The sequence below is a fragment of the Sardina pilchardus genome, chromosome 4 (assembly GCF_963854185.1).
Source record: "Sardina pilchardus chromosome 4, fSarPil1.1, whole genome shotgun sequence".
In the NCBI taxonomy this organism is placed as follows: Eukaryota; Metazoa; Chordata; class Actinopteri; order Clupeiformes; family Clupeidae; genus Sardina; species Sardina pilchardus.
The window spans coordinates 35,786,999-35,803,484 of NC_084997.1; the positions used below are offsets into that span (position 1 = coordinate 35,786,999).

A 16,486-nucleotide genomic window follows, 5' to 3' on the forward strand; every position below is an offset into this window, starting at 1 on the left:
CCGGTGTCAGGGGGAGAGGAGAGACAGACCCACAACATCACAAACAAGCAGGAGAACAACTCTTCATGTCAAAGGTAACTATTGCATGTGTGAGTGTGTGTATGAGCAGGTGTTGAAGAATTGATTGGATCTTTTTGTGCTTTATTAGTAGTAGGAATTCTAGTAGAGACAGATCATTCATTGAGGATCATGATATGTCATATGGCTTTTCATATGGCTCTTTATACATTTCATGCATTTATACATTTCATGTTTATATCTTTCTACATTCAATATATATTTAATATTTCTTGACCCACCCAATAGACATTAGTCAGTAAGTCAGTCTGTGGCTGTTGATGTTTCCCTCCACAGATCTGCCCACAGCTGCAGCAACTGTAGAGCCTCCTGAGGGGCCATACTACCCTGGAGATGAGGTCACTCTGAGGTGTGATGTAGCAGGGCACACAGACTGGGATTGGTATTCCTGGTACAGAGGTAGTGATCCCATTCAAAACTGGCAAAGTAGATCCATCACCATGTTACTCCCTGCTGGAGCTGGCCAGCACCAGTACACATGTGAAGGGCGGTACAGAGGAACTAGGCCAAGGACTTCCCAGCGTAGCACTCCTGCCTCTGTTAGTGTCTCAGGTGAATATCACTACACTAATTCTGTTTTAAATTATACTTATATTGATGTACTTGAGAGCATGTGTTCATAAACTTGTGTACAATTTGTTTATAACTAGATGTACCGCAAAGCGATACACAATATGACCGCCGCTCAGTCCTGCACATTCTCTCCGCAAATATCAATCACGCTTGTGTTTCCATCGCCTACTCCATCCCTACTGCAACTTTTATGTATGTAAATGAGTGTGTGCATGTGTGCGCTTGCTTTTGTGTATGAGTGCTTCTCTGTCTAGTGTGAGTGTGTGTCTGCTTCTGTGTGTGTTTAATGTGTCTCTGAGTATATGTTCACTGTGTTCTCTGCCGTCACTGTCACTCCAATATCAGATAACACACACACACACACACACACACACGCACATGCGCACGTGTGCACACACACACACACACACACACAAACACACATACACAGGCACACACTCACACAAACACACACTCGCACACACACACACACACACACACACACACACAAACACACACACACACAGGCACACCCAGAGAGAGAGAGAGAGAGAAAGAGAGAACACACACAGAATACACACAGATAACACAGACACAGAGAGAGAGAGAGAGAGAGAGAGAGAGAGAGAGAGAGAGAAAGAAAGAGAACACACACAGAACATGCACATACACACATATACACACATGCAAACACACAGATGGGCACACAGAAACGCACCCACACACACAGGCTATAGTACAGTACATCACACACACATTCACTTCTCAGCTCCGGTGGTCTCACAAAATGTACCCAAAGATGTGTGTGTGCATGTGTGTGTGTGTGTGTGTGTGTGTGTGTGTGTAGGTGTGTGTGTGTGTGTGTAAGGGTGTATGTGTGCATGCGTGTGGGCGTGTTTGTGCATGTGTTTGTATAATGTTTTATGTACATGTGTGTATGTAGTGGTGCGTGTGTGTGTAGGTATGCGTGTGTGTGTGTGTGTATTTATGTGTGTGTGTGTGTGTGTGTGTGTGTGTGTGTGTGTTCCTGCATGTTTGTTGCACCCAGAGCAACCATTCTCTTTTAAAACATATTTGGAAACTAGTTGATTAACCCTCATGTTGTCCTCAAATCTTACCGACGTTCGTTGTCCTTGGGGTCAATTTGACCCCAGCTAAAAAAACTCTCAAAAAATGATTAAAATTATTTTTTTTACCCAATTTTTTTTGTGGTAGGTACTTAACAAGAGTGTAATAACCACCATCAAAAGCCCTACAAAACAATCCCACCCCCCCACACCCCTTTATGAACCCTGGAACCCTGACTGGCAATATGGCCAATCCAGTGTCAACAGCCCAAAGGCTGACTTTTTGGACTTTTTCAGACCTGCCAAAATAACTTATATGTAATATGTACTTGTATATGCAATAATGATAATAACTACATGTTCTCATACTATTACAATAATAATATCCATAATTTGTCAAATATTCATTTTCATCATGTTTCATAAAAATGGGGTCAAATTGACCCCAATACCACCAACGTAACTATTTTTTTTACAGGACATTGGAAACATATTTTTGTGCAAATTTCATGTTTACTCTGTTGTACCCTTCAAATGAGGAAAAGTCATGAAACTTGAAGCAAAACAAAAAAAGTGAACCATATATTTTATGACGTTAAACACTGCTTGGGGTCAAATTGACCCCAAGGACAACAGAAGGGTTAAAGGTTTCTAATGGTGTCACTTGTTTCTAGGACAAAAACTAGCAGAGATTGAGATGTTTGGAACAGTTTTTGAAATCCCCAGGGGGGGATTTAGACTCCAGATAATACCACCATCTACTGGCCGATGGGTATACAGTCCTGAATGTACACATAAATCCATTTATTTTATAGCCCCCCATGGATGAAATTCCACAAAACTTGGCATACTCCCAGAGGGTGTCAGGTTAATCATACACATGAAATTTGGTGCAGTTCATAACATCTCATCTGAAGATAGGGGCAATTAAAGCAATATTACATTGCATTTTCAATTTTTACGATGGGGGGGCAAATCACAAATGACTGGTTATAAGCTAAGTTGATGCAAGCTCTAGAGAACAACATACCATAAACATTTTGTCATCCTCGGTGCCACGGTTCAGGTAGTTATGTAGGAAAAACTGTCATTTTTGGGCTTCGGGCGGGGGCAGCGCGGGGGTGGAGTGACCCCCGGGGACGAAACGAAAATTTTCCATAGAACTCTACTGGGGCTACATGCCCACCAAGTTTCATGCACTCCGGTGTTACGGTGTCCCAGGAATCGTTGACGAAAAATGACGGGAAAAAAGAATAATAAAAAAAAAAAAAAACTTTGACAACAACTATATGACCGATTCGCTAGCTACGCTAGCGGCGGTCATAATAACACAGCTTTTCCAGTGCCTTCATTGGCAGTACAACCCAGCCATGTGTTCACTGGAGAAGCAGTCACTCTGACATGTGCAATACAGCCTTCAGCTGGCTGGACTTATGAATGGGTTAAACCCTCATCATCCAGAGCCCCTAAGCCAAACACCAACAGCTACACCATCAGCAGTGCCACTGTGTCTGATCAGGGGAAGTATACGTGCTACGGAGTGAGAGAGAAAAGCAGCAAAACATCACCTGGCAGCAACACTGTTCAGCTCACAGTGAAAGGTTCGTTTTAAACAAAAAAACAACAAATGGAAGGTGATATTTTCAACAAGAGTGTTTTCGCTGATTGAAAGGGAAAATAATATACACATATATCATGAATTATGCTGATACTGTACATGCTTAAAATGAAATATTACATTGGCATGTCCACTATACTGTAACCAAGGTGTTGCATCATAACAGAAGAGTTCCCATTCCTCCTGCTGTGCTCCTCATTGGCGTGTCCACTATATATATAACCAAGGTGTTGCATCATACCAGAAGAGTTCCATTCCTCCTGCTGTGCTCCTCATTAGCGTGTCCACCAAAGATTCTAGAACAGAGCAAGATGGATCACTGGCCGGAGAATACGTTGGATTTTTTGAAGTACATTCTAACGCTCCATGGGCGCCATTTTGGTAAGCCGAAAAGTAATAAATCGTGCTTTTCACAAGGCCAGATCATTACCGAGTAACAAAACAAAACAAAAAACAGCTGGCAACGGTTCCATTCCTCCTGCTGTGCTCCTCATTGGCATGTCCACTATATATATAACCAAGGTGTTGCATCATAACAGAAGAGTTCCATTCCTCCTGCTGTGCTCCTCATTATGGTTATGGTTATGGTTATTTAGCAGACGCCTTTGTCCAAAGCGACATACAAATAAATAGCAATACAAATTAAATAACAGTGAACAATTACAAAATAGGGAGAATAGCAATATTATCAATACAACAATCATTTAAGCACTAATCTAATGAGAAATAAAACAATGAAATGACAAAAGCAATCAAATAAGTCACTCAGTTAATTATATAATAACAATAACTATAGCAAAGTATGGCTAAATTTAAGGACAATAGCAGAATAAATGTAAAATTTTAACAATGGACAAATTATAACAAAACAAAACTATTATACAAACCATAACACATAACAAACACTCAAAAGACTAAGTGCATATTAAACAAATATGCCTTAAGACCCCTCTTAAAAGATCCAAAACTGTTGCTTGAACGGAGAGCACTGGGCAACTCATTCCACCAACACGGAACCACTGAAGAATAGGATCTACAGTTTGACCTAGCATGTATGGTTTGTCGACATAACAGACGCTCCTCAGAAGATCGCAATGGGCGGTTGGGAATGTACATCTTCATCAAAGAACTGAAGTAGCTAGGAGCAGATCCAGTCAGTGTCCTATAGGCCAGAGTGAGAGATTTAAATTTAATTCTGGCTACTATAGGGAGCCAGTGGAGAGTAACTAGGAGAGGGGTTACATGTGTCCTCTTTGGCTGATTGAAGACCAGTCGTGCTGCAGCATTCTGAATCAACTGTAGTGGTCTTAATACGCAAGCAGGTAGGCCAGCTAACAGGGAATTACAGTAGTCCAGCTTGGAGATAACCATTGCCTGTACAAGAAGCTGAGTGGAATCTTGTGTCAGATAAGGTCTGATCTTCCTAATGTTGTACAGGGTATACCGACATGACTTTGCAATTGAGGCAACATGCTCAGAGAAAGTAAGTTGGTCATCAATTATGACACCCAAGTTACGTGCCGATCTAGTTGGAGTCAATGAGGATGAATCAAGCTGGATGTTCATCTGTTGGGGAATGGCTGTTTTTGCTGGAAACACCAAGAGCTCAGTTTTTGAAAGATTAAGCTGAAGGTGCTGATCCTTCATCCAGATTGAAATATCCTTCAGGCATGCAGAGATCCGATGGGAAACACTAGAGTCCTCAGGTGGGAAGGATAGGAAAAGTTGAGTGTCGTCCGCATAGCAATGATATTCAAATCCATGAGAGCGAATAATCTCACCTAAAGAAGTGGTGTAAATAGAGAAGAGGAGGGGCCCTAATACTGATCCTTGAGGGACTCCTGTAGTGAGGTCATGAGACTTTGATATCTGTCCCTGCCAAGACACGCTAAAAGAACGCCCTTTAAGGTAAGATTTGAACCAGTCAAGAGCTTTCCCAGAAATTCCCAGTTCATATAGTGTAGAAAGGAGAATGTCATGGTTAACCGTATCAAAGGCTGCAGATAAATCTAACAGAATTAACACTGATGACTGAGCAGAGGACTTAGCTACTCTCAATGCTTCAGTCACAGATAGAAGAGCAGTTTCAGTAGAATGACCACTCTTGAAACCAGACTGCATAGGGTCTAGTAGGTTATTCTGATAGAGGAAGTCACACATTTGCTTGAAGACCACTTTCTCCAAAACCTTTGACAAGAAAGGAAGAAGGGAGACAGGTCTGTAGTTCTTCACATCAGTTGAATTAAGTGTACTTTTCTTCAGCAAAGGCGTAATTCTTGCCTGTTTAAAAGAAGAAGGAACTATTCCAGAACTGAGTGAAGTATTAAATACATGTGTGACTGCCGGTATAATAGCGGGTGCTATAGACTGCAGGAGAGTAGACGGGACAGGATCCAAAGGGCATGTGGTTGGACGGCTTCGCTGAAGCAGTTGAGAGACCGCTTCCTCATCAAGAGGAGAGAAAAAGTCCAATGATGGCATCATGCTAACACCAGGCAGAGTCCTTCTTACAGGGTCATCAAACTGAGCACTTATCTTAGCAACTTTCTCAGTGAAAAATGTTGCAAAGTCATCTGCTGACAGTGAAGTAGCTGCTGGCGGTGGTGGAGGATTGAGAAGAGACTTGAATGTAGAAAAAAGTTTTCTGCTGTCAGTGGCGTTCTCAATCTTACTCTGATAGTATGTTCTTTTTGCAAGTGTGACAGTGGATGAAAAAGATGAAAGCATAGACTGGTATTTACTAAGATCATTTCTATCTCCAGATTTATGCCATTTCCTTTCAGCAGCTCTAAGTTCCTTGCGAACTGAGCGTATACTGTTTGTCAGCCATGGATGGCGAGGTTTAGAACGAGTGGGTCTTGTGGAAAGAGGACATGCTACATTCAGACAGGATGCCAGTGTAGAGCAAAGAGTCTCTGTAGCGTCATTAACCTCAAGTGATGAGAATGAACTCGGAATAGGTAGAGCAGAAGTTACTAATGTTGCAAAATGTTCACTTGAGAGGCTTCTGAGGTTCCGTCGGCATGACATCGTCGGAGCAGGAACTGTAGGGTTATCAAGGAGACGCACAGAGAATCTAATGAAGTAATGATCTGATACATGTAGAGGATTAACCCAAACGTTGTCTGCAGTACAGTTACGTAGCAGAATCATATCATATCATTAGCATGTCCACTATATATATAACCAAGGTGTTGCATCATAACAGAAGAGTTCCCTTCCTCCTGCTGTGCTCCTCATTGTCTCCATGTGTTCCTCTGCAGCGCTGCCTGTGGCTACTCTGATTGTAGACAGGCAGAGCTGTGTCTTCACAGTATGGACATATTTATCTTACTGTTAAAGGTGGGGAATGTCTCATATGTTTGTTCCTCATTATTCTTTGGAAAGCTTACAGTAACTGATATATTGATAATAATTACTCACCTGACACTTTCCTGTCAAATGTGGAATCTGTGTCTGAATGTTTCATGTCATCTTAGACCTGCCCAGAGCTACATTGACTGTAGAGTCTCCTCAGCCTCCCCTCTATCCTGCAGAGAGAGTCACTCTGAAGTGTGAGATAGCAGAGCACACAGACTGGGTTCAGTACTACTGGTATAAAGACAATACTGAGATATCAGGACAGAAGGGGAAGACCTTCTTGCTATCTGATAATCAGCTGGTCAAAGATCAGCATCAGTACTCATGTAAACTTTATTACAGCATCATGATTACCTGGTTAATCAGTGTTGTGTGTGTTCCCACAGCCCTGCCTACACCTGCACTGAGTGTGCTGCCACAGAGTCCTGTGTATGTTGGAGAGGAAGTCACTCTGAAGTGTGAGATCCAGCCTGAGGGTGTCTGGAAGTACAAGTGGTTTAAAGATGAGGACAGCAGTGTACTTTCTCAGGGGGAAACCAACACCTTCACCATCAGAGGAGCAGCTGAGTCTCATAAGGGCCAGTACTGGTGTCAGGGGGAGAGGAGAGACAGACCCACAACATCACAACCAAGCAGGAGAATAACTCTTGATGTCAAAGGTAACTATTGCAAGCGTGAGTGTGTGTATGAGCAGGAGTGGGTGTTGAAGAATTGATTTGATCTTTTTGTGCTTTTTGAGTAGTAGGAATTTGAGTAGAGACAGATCATTCATTGATATGCCATATGGCTCTTCATGTGGCTCTTTATACATATATTTCATTTATATGTTTCTACATTTAATATATTTAATGTTTCTTGACCCACCCAACAGACGTCAGTCAGTAAGTTAGTCTGTGGCTGTTCATGTGTCCCTCCACAGCTCTGCCCACAGCTGCAGCAACTGTAGAGCCTCCTGAGGGGCCATACTACCCTGGAGATGAGGTCACTCTGAGGTGTGATGTAGCAGGGCACACAGACTGGGATTGGTATTACTGGTACAGAGGTAGTTATTACATTAAAACTAGGCAAAGTAGATCCAACACCATGTTCCTCCCTGATGAAGCTGGCCAGTACCAGTACACATGTGAAGGGCGCAGAGGAACTAGGCCAAGGACTTCCCAGCGTAGCACTCCTGCCTCTGTTAGTGTCTCAGGTGAATATCACTACACTAATTCTGTTTTAGATCATACTTATATGGATGTACTTGAGAGCTTGTGTTCATAAACATGTTGACAATTTGTTTGTAACAACACAGCTTTTCCAGCACCTTCATTGAGAGTACAACCCAGCCATGTATTCACTGGAGAAGCAGTCACTCTGACATGTGTAATACAGCCTCCAGCTGGCTGGACATATGCATGGGTTAAACCCTCATCATCCAGAGCCTCTGAGACAAACACCAACAGCTACACCATCAGCAGTGCCACTGTGTCTGATCAGGGGATGTATAGGTGCCGTGGAGTGAGAGAGAGAAGCAGGAAACCATCACCTTACAGCAACTCTGTACAGCTCACAGTGGGAGGTTCGTTTTAAACAAAAAAAACAACAAATGGAAGGTGATATTTTCAACAAGAATGTGTTCTCTGATTGAAAGGGAGAAATAATATACACCGATATCATGTCTGAATCATATGCTCATACATGCTTTTGCAAATTAAATATTACATTAGCATGTCCACTACATTGTTACCAAGGTGTTGCATCATAACAGAAGAGTTCCATTCCTCCTGCTGTGCTCCTCATTGGCGTGTCCACTATATATATAACCAAGGTGTTGCATCATAACAGAAGAGTTCCCTTCCTCCTCCTGTGCTCCTCATTGGCGTGTCCACTATACTGTTACCAAGGTGTTGCATCATACCAGAAGAGTTCATTCCTCCTGCTGTGCTCCTCATTGTCTCCATGTGTTCCTCTGCAGCGCTGCCTGTGGCTACTCTGACTGTAGAGCCCCAGAGTCCTGTGTTCACTGGAGAGAACGTCACTCTGAAGTGTGTGATAGCGTCTCCCAGTGGCTGGACATACAAGTGGTATAAGGAGTCCAGCAGTATATCAGTGTCTGAGGGAAACACCTTCACCATCAGAGGAGCTGCTGAGTCTCATAAGGGCCAGTACTGGTGTCAGGGGGAGAGGACAGGCAGACCCACAACATCACAACAAAGCAGGAGAATTACTCTTGATGTTGAAGGTAACTGTGTGTGTGTGTGTGTGTGTGTGTGTGTGTGTGTGTGTGTGTGTGTGTGTGTGTGTGTGTGTGTGGTAGAGTGTGTAGCTTTGTGTGCAGATGACCAGCAACCATAGACAGCGAAAGAAAGCCACAAGTAGCTGGTGTGTGAGCGTGTAGTTCTTCATTAAGTGACCATTCATTTTGATTGAGTATTACGTAACTGTCATGTCGTTATTGAGATACTGTGTAGAGTTGGCATGTTAGTTATGGTTGGCCAATTTGGTGTGAATACACAGATAGGAGAAAGTTCTCTCTCGTTGTTGAGTAGCCTGATGGTACTCACAGTGTGTACGGCCATACACCTGCAGGTGCGCTCGTGTGTGTGTGCTGTGTGTGTGTTTGTGATTGTGTTGAGATGTGTTTGACGATCACTGCTTCTTCCTCTTCAGCTTCAAAGCCCAAAGTCACTATAAGTCCAGAGCACCAGCTCCTCACAGGAGACTCAGTGACTCTGAGATGTGCGTTGGGTGTTTCCTCTGGTTTGGTGTTCTACTGGTACAGACACACACAGAGCTCTGATCCTGTGGCCCAGACTGATGGAGACTCCTACAGCATCAGCTCTGCTACAGTCTCTGATGGAGGACAGTACTGGTGCAGAGCTGGGAGAGGACACCCAGTCTTCTACACTCAATACAGTCATGCAGCTGAGATCAAGGTTACAGGTGAGTGACTTCATTAGAATATAAACTTATTGTGAGTTTTCACTAATGTCAATTTGAATGATTCACTGTATTTGATCATATTAAAACTTGTAAACAGTTGTTACATTTAATCTAAAGTTCCAATGTATTTTCTGTTTTGTGTCTCTCTTTTAGATTTGTCTCCTAAAGTGTCTGTGGTCATCCAGCCAAACAGGACCCAGATCTTTACATCTGATTCTCTCTCCCTGAGATGTGGGGTTGAGGGCAACTCTACTGGATGGAGACTGAGGTGGTCCACAGGCAGAGGAGGAGAATCAAAGTGTCCCACTGACTGGAGATCAGCACCAGGATCCATCTGCAGCATCAGCTCAGCATCTCCATCAGACAGTGGAGTGTACTGGTGTCAGTCTGAGTCTGGAGAGCAGAGCAACCCTGTCAACATCACAGTGCACAGTGAGTGTAATCAGGCATGATTTGATAGTGTATGGAAAACTGAGCTACTTTTTTCCATTTAGTATTAATTTCAATTTTCAATTTAATGTCGCTTATAGAGCGCCAATACATTACACATGTCTCAAGGCGCTTTACAGAGTGTTAGACATTCAAAGAGAGCCCATGAGTAACAGGGGCAAGGAAAAACTCCCTAGAATTGGAGATACATATAGGAAGAAACCTCAGACAGACCCACGACTCAAGGGCCCAACCCATCTGCCTTGGGTCAGTTACAGTACAGTCATTTGTAGTTTGAAAGTTACAATGACAATGAAAGTTCAAATAGTCCAGTGTAGGGAATAAATTGTCCATTAGTAATCCATTAGTTATTTCTGAAGGTGATGGGTCACTGGGATCCGAGGGCCAAAGATTCGGGCAGGGAACCACAGCAGGCGATGTTAGGGCAGTCATAGGGATGGCGAAGGCAATGGCGATGGTAGGGCAGTCAGAGGGATGTGACTTCAGGTGTGATGAGGGACAGGCACAGAGATGGTTGATGGCTGGTAATGGTTTACCTCACAGGTGAGGTATAGGGGAAAGGGAAGAGAAATAGAGTGTGTTAGTATTACTGTAAGTCATATTAAGTATTAATAAGTATATCAATGGTGATATAAATGGTTATACTATAGAGGGTTTACAAAACGCTTTTACACACCTCTTTTGTGGGGACAGGTGCGTAGGAATAGGTTACCCAGTTAAACCCGAAGAGGCATCCCGCACATCGTCCACCACGCATGCAAACATCCACCCACCCACCACGCACGCAACATCCACCCACCCACAATGCCCCCCCCAATGCCCCCCCCCCCCAGGCGAACCCACACACCACCCCTGAACCGCGCGTCGGAGCAGCATGGCTGAGCATGGCCAGCCAGAGTCCGCCCACAGGCGGCGCCACCCATCCGCAGACACCCCCCACCACCATCCGCGAGCAGAGAGAACGGGGCCCGCGCCAGCCCCACCCCAACCACAACACCACGCGAACACACACCACGGCCCGACCAGGACACACAGTCTGATCCGCCCCGCCGCCCAGGCCCCCCGGAAGCAGCGCCCCCAGAGCAAAAGTCCAGAATGCTTCATGTCTTTGGACGTGTCATCCTGTCATCCTGTTGACAGGGTCGGGAGGCGTAGGGAGGCGATGTAGTGTAATTAAAAACGTTAAAATCATTGGACATTGGTGTAATGTAATTAAAATCGTTAAAACCATTGGACTTCCACTCTAGAAACACCACCCCAAGAAGGCCCGGACCGCGAGCCCAATCCAAATACAATGCCGTAACAGAAGCTTTTCTGTTATTGTTGTTGTCATATATCTTGAATTTCCCCTTGGGGATCAATAAAGTATCTATCTATCTATCTATCTATCTATCTATCTATCTATCTATCTTATATATTATACCCTGCCAGGTGTGGTGTGTTTTGTCCATGTGTCTGTGTTCTGATTATCTGGATTTTCAGATCAACTGCAGTGATTTAGTTTCACTTTCACTATTGTTGTGTTGTATAACATTCATACCTAGTGTGCCCTCTAGTGACCAAAGCAAGCATTCTCTTACAGTCTCACCCAGAAACTAGATGTACTGCATAGCGGTACAAAAATATGACCGCTGCTCAGTTCTGCACAAACAAAAATAAATGACGTTTGTCAACTTGTCTGTATCTCCTATTTGTGCAATTGCTATAGATATACAGTATCTTGCAGCTGAAACTGTGATTGCTGTTAGTGGGCTCATTATTTCAATAAACCGCTTGAGTTTTTTTTTTATAGCTGGAGATGTGATCCTGGAGAGTCCTGTCCATCCTGTGACTGAGGGAGATCCTCTGACTCTGCGCTGTAGATATCGCCATCAGCCATCATCCAACATCAGCGCTGACTTCTATAAAGATGGGACACTCCTGCAGACCTCCTCCGCAGGAGAGATGACCATCCCTGCAGTCTCTACGTCACATGAAGGCCTCTACAAGTGCAGCAACCCAGAGAGAGGAGAGTCACCAGAGAGCAGAGTCACAGTTAGAGGTTTGAAATATCAACATTTAAGGATTTGCAATGTAAGGGATGATGTAGAGTCCATCGGTTTTTAAGAAAATAAATCCTGACAGACCATCCTGGACCCCAGCATGCATAAGGCATTCATATATTGTGACTAGTGGACTTACTGTATGTTCTCTGTATTTCGGACCTCCGAATGTTGGCATAGCCCATTCACTTTAGTAGCATTTTACTCTATTTAGTGTCTGCCATTTTTACGGGACAACTGTCATATCATTCTCCTGTTAATGCATCTCATTAACTTTTGTTTTGCATGCAACATCTGTTGATGACACATCCTTGGCTCAGTTCAAAATTGGTGGAAATGTGGGCCAGTTCACTAGCACCACAAAGAATTGTGAATAGTTCAATAATGCGTTCGCTTTTGGTGGAGAAAACGTCATTATGTGTAATTTTTCAGGTGCTGGGTCCTCTAAGTCCATGGTAGCAGTGGGTGTGGTGGCTGGACTGCTTGTTGCCTTTGCTCTGGTCATTTTACTGGTCCTGCTGTGTCGCACCCTGAGAGCTAAGAGTAAGAAAACAAGTTTACATCAATCATCAAAATAATAGTGTGTTACCTGACACATTTCAGAAGTAAATAATTATGCAGACTTTCCACAAAAACTGATTAGATCAATGTTACATTGTGTTGTTTATTCTAAAAGTTCTCTTTTTGAAATTGATTTCAGTGACACCAAGCCTGTAAGTATTTCTCCTCATAAGGTTACATTTTAATTATTGGGGAACCAAGACTCTTTGAATAAGTTTCATATCCCCTATACAGGGTCATCAATAAAGTGTGTGTGTGTGTGTGTGTGTGTGTGTGTGTGTGTGTGTGTGTGTGTGTGTGTGTGTGTGTGTGTGTGTGTGTGTGTGTGTGTGTGTGTGTGTGTGTGTTAAATTATGCTGAAATTGCCATCCATGTATTACTGTACACACCAGTGTATTAGACCCAAAATACAGTAGTCCTAATTTACTGATGAGAGGATCTTTGTCTCCCTCTAGTGGCCCACAGAGTAACAGTCACAGTTCACCTTCACAGAAGAGAGTTTTAGGTAAGAAATTTCATCCATATAATGTTGTCTTCTGCCCCTATCTAAACAGGCTGTAACGCACCCTCCAGAACTGATGGTTTAAACACATTTAGGGCAGCCCAAAATCACTATCTTTGTGGTGTAATAATAAGTTCACCAGACGCCTATTAGCATACTTATGCCCCCTGTATCTTAAAGAAGAACATTTATTTATTTACTATACATTCTTCATTCACATCGGAAATTGTTGTCTGTAAAGGTTGGAGTTTTACTCATTTTTTTTTTAAAGATACATTTCCAAAAGATGATTTTATATTTCTCTTTTTAGTCAACTTAGCAAGAAGGCAAATACTTTTTTTCACAACACTGTATATAGTGAACTCCTATGTGTGGTCTGTATCTTCCACTAGGTGGTGCTGTGGCTGCACCCAGTGTGGTTTATGCCGAGATTGAGTTGAAGGATAAAGGCAAGAAAAAGAAAGAAGGTCTGTTGTGTAAAGTATGCTTCACACATTATGCATCGCCAAGACATCTGATTGGTTGGTTGCAATTAACATATTAGTACGGAGCAGTCATCCGTTGTGTGACCTGTATGTTTTAATCGTATTCCAGCCAAGAGAGGTGCAGCCATGGCAGATCCCCTGTACTCACTCCTGAGACCAGCCAAGAGTCCAGGTATGAGTATCTGCGCCGTGTTAGAGCCTATTCACACTAGTCATTAAATGTGTCTTGGGCAAATCTGATTGCAAGTGATCAGCCAAGACGCATTTCGTTCACACCAGTATTCTAATATGCGTCTCAGCTGATCACTTGCATTCGGATTTACCTGTAGAATGTAACTTTAGAATTTAGAATGTTTATCTATTGGTCTATCATCATGGACGAAGACGCATAAGGACGGATTGATCGTTCACACTACAGAACATATGTGGATACAGTATGCGTCTTAAACCACCTCCACATGTGGTTAAGAACAATCTGATTCCAAACCGTTTTGGTCATTGTTCACACCAGTCTTTAGAACGAGACACTTGCAATCAGATTTGCCCAAGACGCATTCTAATGACTAGTGTGAACAGGCTCTAAGAGCCCCTGTACTCACTCCTGAGACCAGCCAAGAGTCCAAGAGTATCTGAGACATTTCTCTCTCCAATAGCTCATATGTTGCCATCACTGTCTCCAGCATTATAGCTCACATGCTCTGAATTTAACTCCAGTTTTTATTCTGATCTCTCTGAAACTCTCGTTCTAAATAATAGTCTGTCTTTACTATGATGTTAAAAAGCTTAAAGGCTAAAATTAAAGTATTTAGGAGATGATATTATCCATATAGTGACACAGACTCGGGGGGATTAAGGAATGAAACCCAGGCCAATTGTATGTGAGGCGGTGTTGACCACTACTCCACCACACCAGAGTTGTTTACTTATTGCATTCGCTGATGAAAACAAACAAACAAACAAAGAAACAAACAAAAACATACATTTCATGGGCCATTCTCCTGTGTCATGGACTAAGCCTAGTTCTGGACTGAAAGAAAACTTAAATGAAACTCTCCATGGATAAGACCTAAGACTAGGACTAGTACTGTAGGCTCTTAGTCTAGGACTAGGACTAACTCTCTCTGGTCTTGATGTCTCTGCAGTGGTCTCAGATGATGTGACGTATGCCAAGGTTAAACCAAAGAAACGCAAGAAACAAGGTAAAGGTGACACCCTGAGTGCCCCCTGATTATAAACGATGATAAGTTAAGCATTCTTCAGATAACCAGTACAATGTTCTTAAGACGCTTTATTTTCTGATATGAAGATTCAGCTGGCCCCAGTGATGTCACATATGCTGATGTGCAGATCAACATGAGACCACTGGGCAGTAGAGGTGAGTCATAGCTCTGTCCTCCTCTGGGGCGGCAGTGGCTCAGGAGGTAGAGGAGTCGTCCGGTAACTGGAAGGTTGCTGGTTCAAGCCCAACTCCTCCTGACCCTGTCGAAGTGTCCTTGAGCAAGACACCTAATCCCAGTGCTCCCGATGAGCAGGTTGGCGCCTTACATGGCAGCCTCCGCCATCGGTGTGTGAATGGGTGAATGTGAGGCATGATATGTAAAGTGCTTTGGGTGCTCGCAGAAGCCCATAAAAGTGCTATATAAAGCAGTCCATAAAACAACAGCATGCAGGAATGTATGACTCACTGCTAACTCATGAAGTATCTTCATGTTGATTGTATATCTATGAAGAATATAAATGCCTGTTGTTCCCACAAGCAAACAATACTGTACGCACCAAACTGTTTTATAGCCAAGCCTTTTCTTAGCCTTTGCTTTTCTGAGATATTTCTACATGCCTTCAGGTATTTAGCTTTTTTGTTTTGAACTAATTGTCCTTACTGTTTTGCTAATTTGAAGCTGCTATGTCATTTTGTATAGCGAACCAGTCAAAGGAACATCTTTACTCTGCGGTGAAGCCTGGTTGCTCATCAAGTAAGGAATAATGTGCCCCAAGCTTTCAACACAGCGAAGATGGAAAGATGGATTGTGATGGTTGGACAAAAGTACAGGGGAAATGGCAAGTAATCTGTGGAATTGCTTGTACATGTCTGAAGCTAAGGAAGTGTATTCATGAGTTTCATCAGGTCCCTTTCCACACGTGTATAAAATTAAGCACCTTGATTATCAATGCAGACTGCATGGTGCTTGATTAAACACATTTGGAAAGGGATCTGATGAAGCCCAAGAATAGAAGCTAATTTGGAAGAATTTATATGGGAAACATTTCCGGACTTACCCAAATTGATAGATTGGAAAAGTGTCATGTCACAGCAGCAATTCACATATCACAAAAACACACATACATGTCAAAATAAGACAAAAGTCATACAATTACATATTGTACTGTAAGCATGGACACAATGTGTAAGGTCAACTTAATGTTTTTTTTCTTTTCTTGAATGCAGTAATTGCTTCAGAAATAATTGATAGCAATGATTATGTGAGATTGTGTTGTCCTCACATCAGTCTATTGTAGTCACTTTTCTCTTAGTTTAATCTGCTGTAAGAGGTCGTCTTAGGGGAGATAGTTTAATCTGCTGTAACGGGCAGTAAGAGGTCGTCTTGGGGAGATAGTTTAATCTGCTGTAACGGGCAGTAAGAGGTCGTCTTGGGGAGGTAGTTTAATCTGCTGTAACGGGCAGTAAGAGGTCGTCTTGGGGAGTTAGTTTAATCTGCTGTAACGGGCAGTAAGAGGTCGTCTTGGGGAGGTAGTTTAATCTGCTGTAACGGGCAGTAAGAGGTCGTCTTGGGGAGTTAGTTTAATCTGCTGTAACGGGCAGTAAGAGGTCGTCTTGGGGAGTTAGT

The 16,486-nt window shown here is 43.0% G+C and overlaps 1 protein-coding gene across 1 annotated transcript; it reads left to right on the forward strand.

The window, feature by feature from the left end:
- The first annotated feature begins 7,758 nt into the window (after positions 1–7,758).
- LOC134079053 (basement membrane-specific heparan sulfate proteoglycan core protein-like) lies at positions 7,759–15,688 on the forward strand. Its single transcript, XM_062535222.1, has 14 exons — positions 7,759–7,867; positions 7,970–8,236; positions 8,633–8,899; positions 9,328–9,600; positions 9,754–10,032; positions 11,843–12,091; positions 12,525–12,635; positions 12,793–12,805; positions 13,109–13,158; positions 13,548–13,622; positions 13,750–13,812; positions 14,783–14,839; positions 14,947–15,015; positions 15,560–15,688. Exons 1-14 carry the CDS (start codon positions 7,759–7,761, stop codon positions 15,622–15,624), a joined length of 1,947 nt encoding a protein of 648 aa, XP_062391206.1. The 3' UTR covers positions 15,625–15,688.
- Positions 15,689–16,486: the final 798 nt, after the last annotated feature.

Coding starts and splice junctions, on each gene's coding strand:
- LOC134079053 (XM_062535222.1), top strand. CDS start 7,759: ATGTTCCTCCCTGATGAAGCTGGCCAGTACCAGTACACATGTGAAGGG. Junction 8,237..8,632: donor TGTACAGCTCACAGTGGGAG/GTTCGTTTTAAA, acceptor GTTCCTCTGCAG/CGCTGCCTGTGGCTACTCTG. Junction 12,092..12,524: donor GAGCAGAGTCACAGTTAGAG/GTTTGAAATATC, acceptor GTAATTTTTCAG/GTGCTGGGTCCTCTAAGTCC.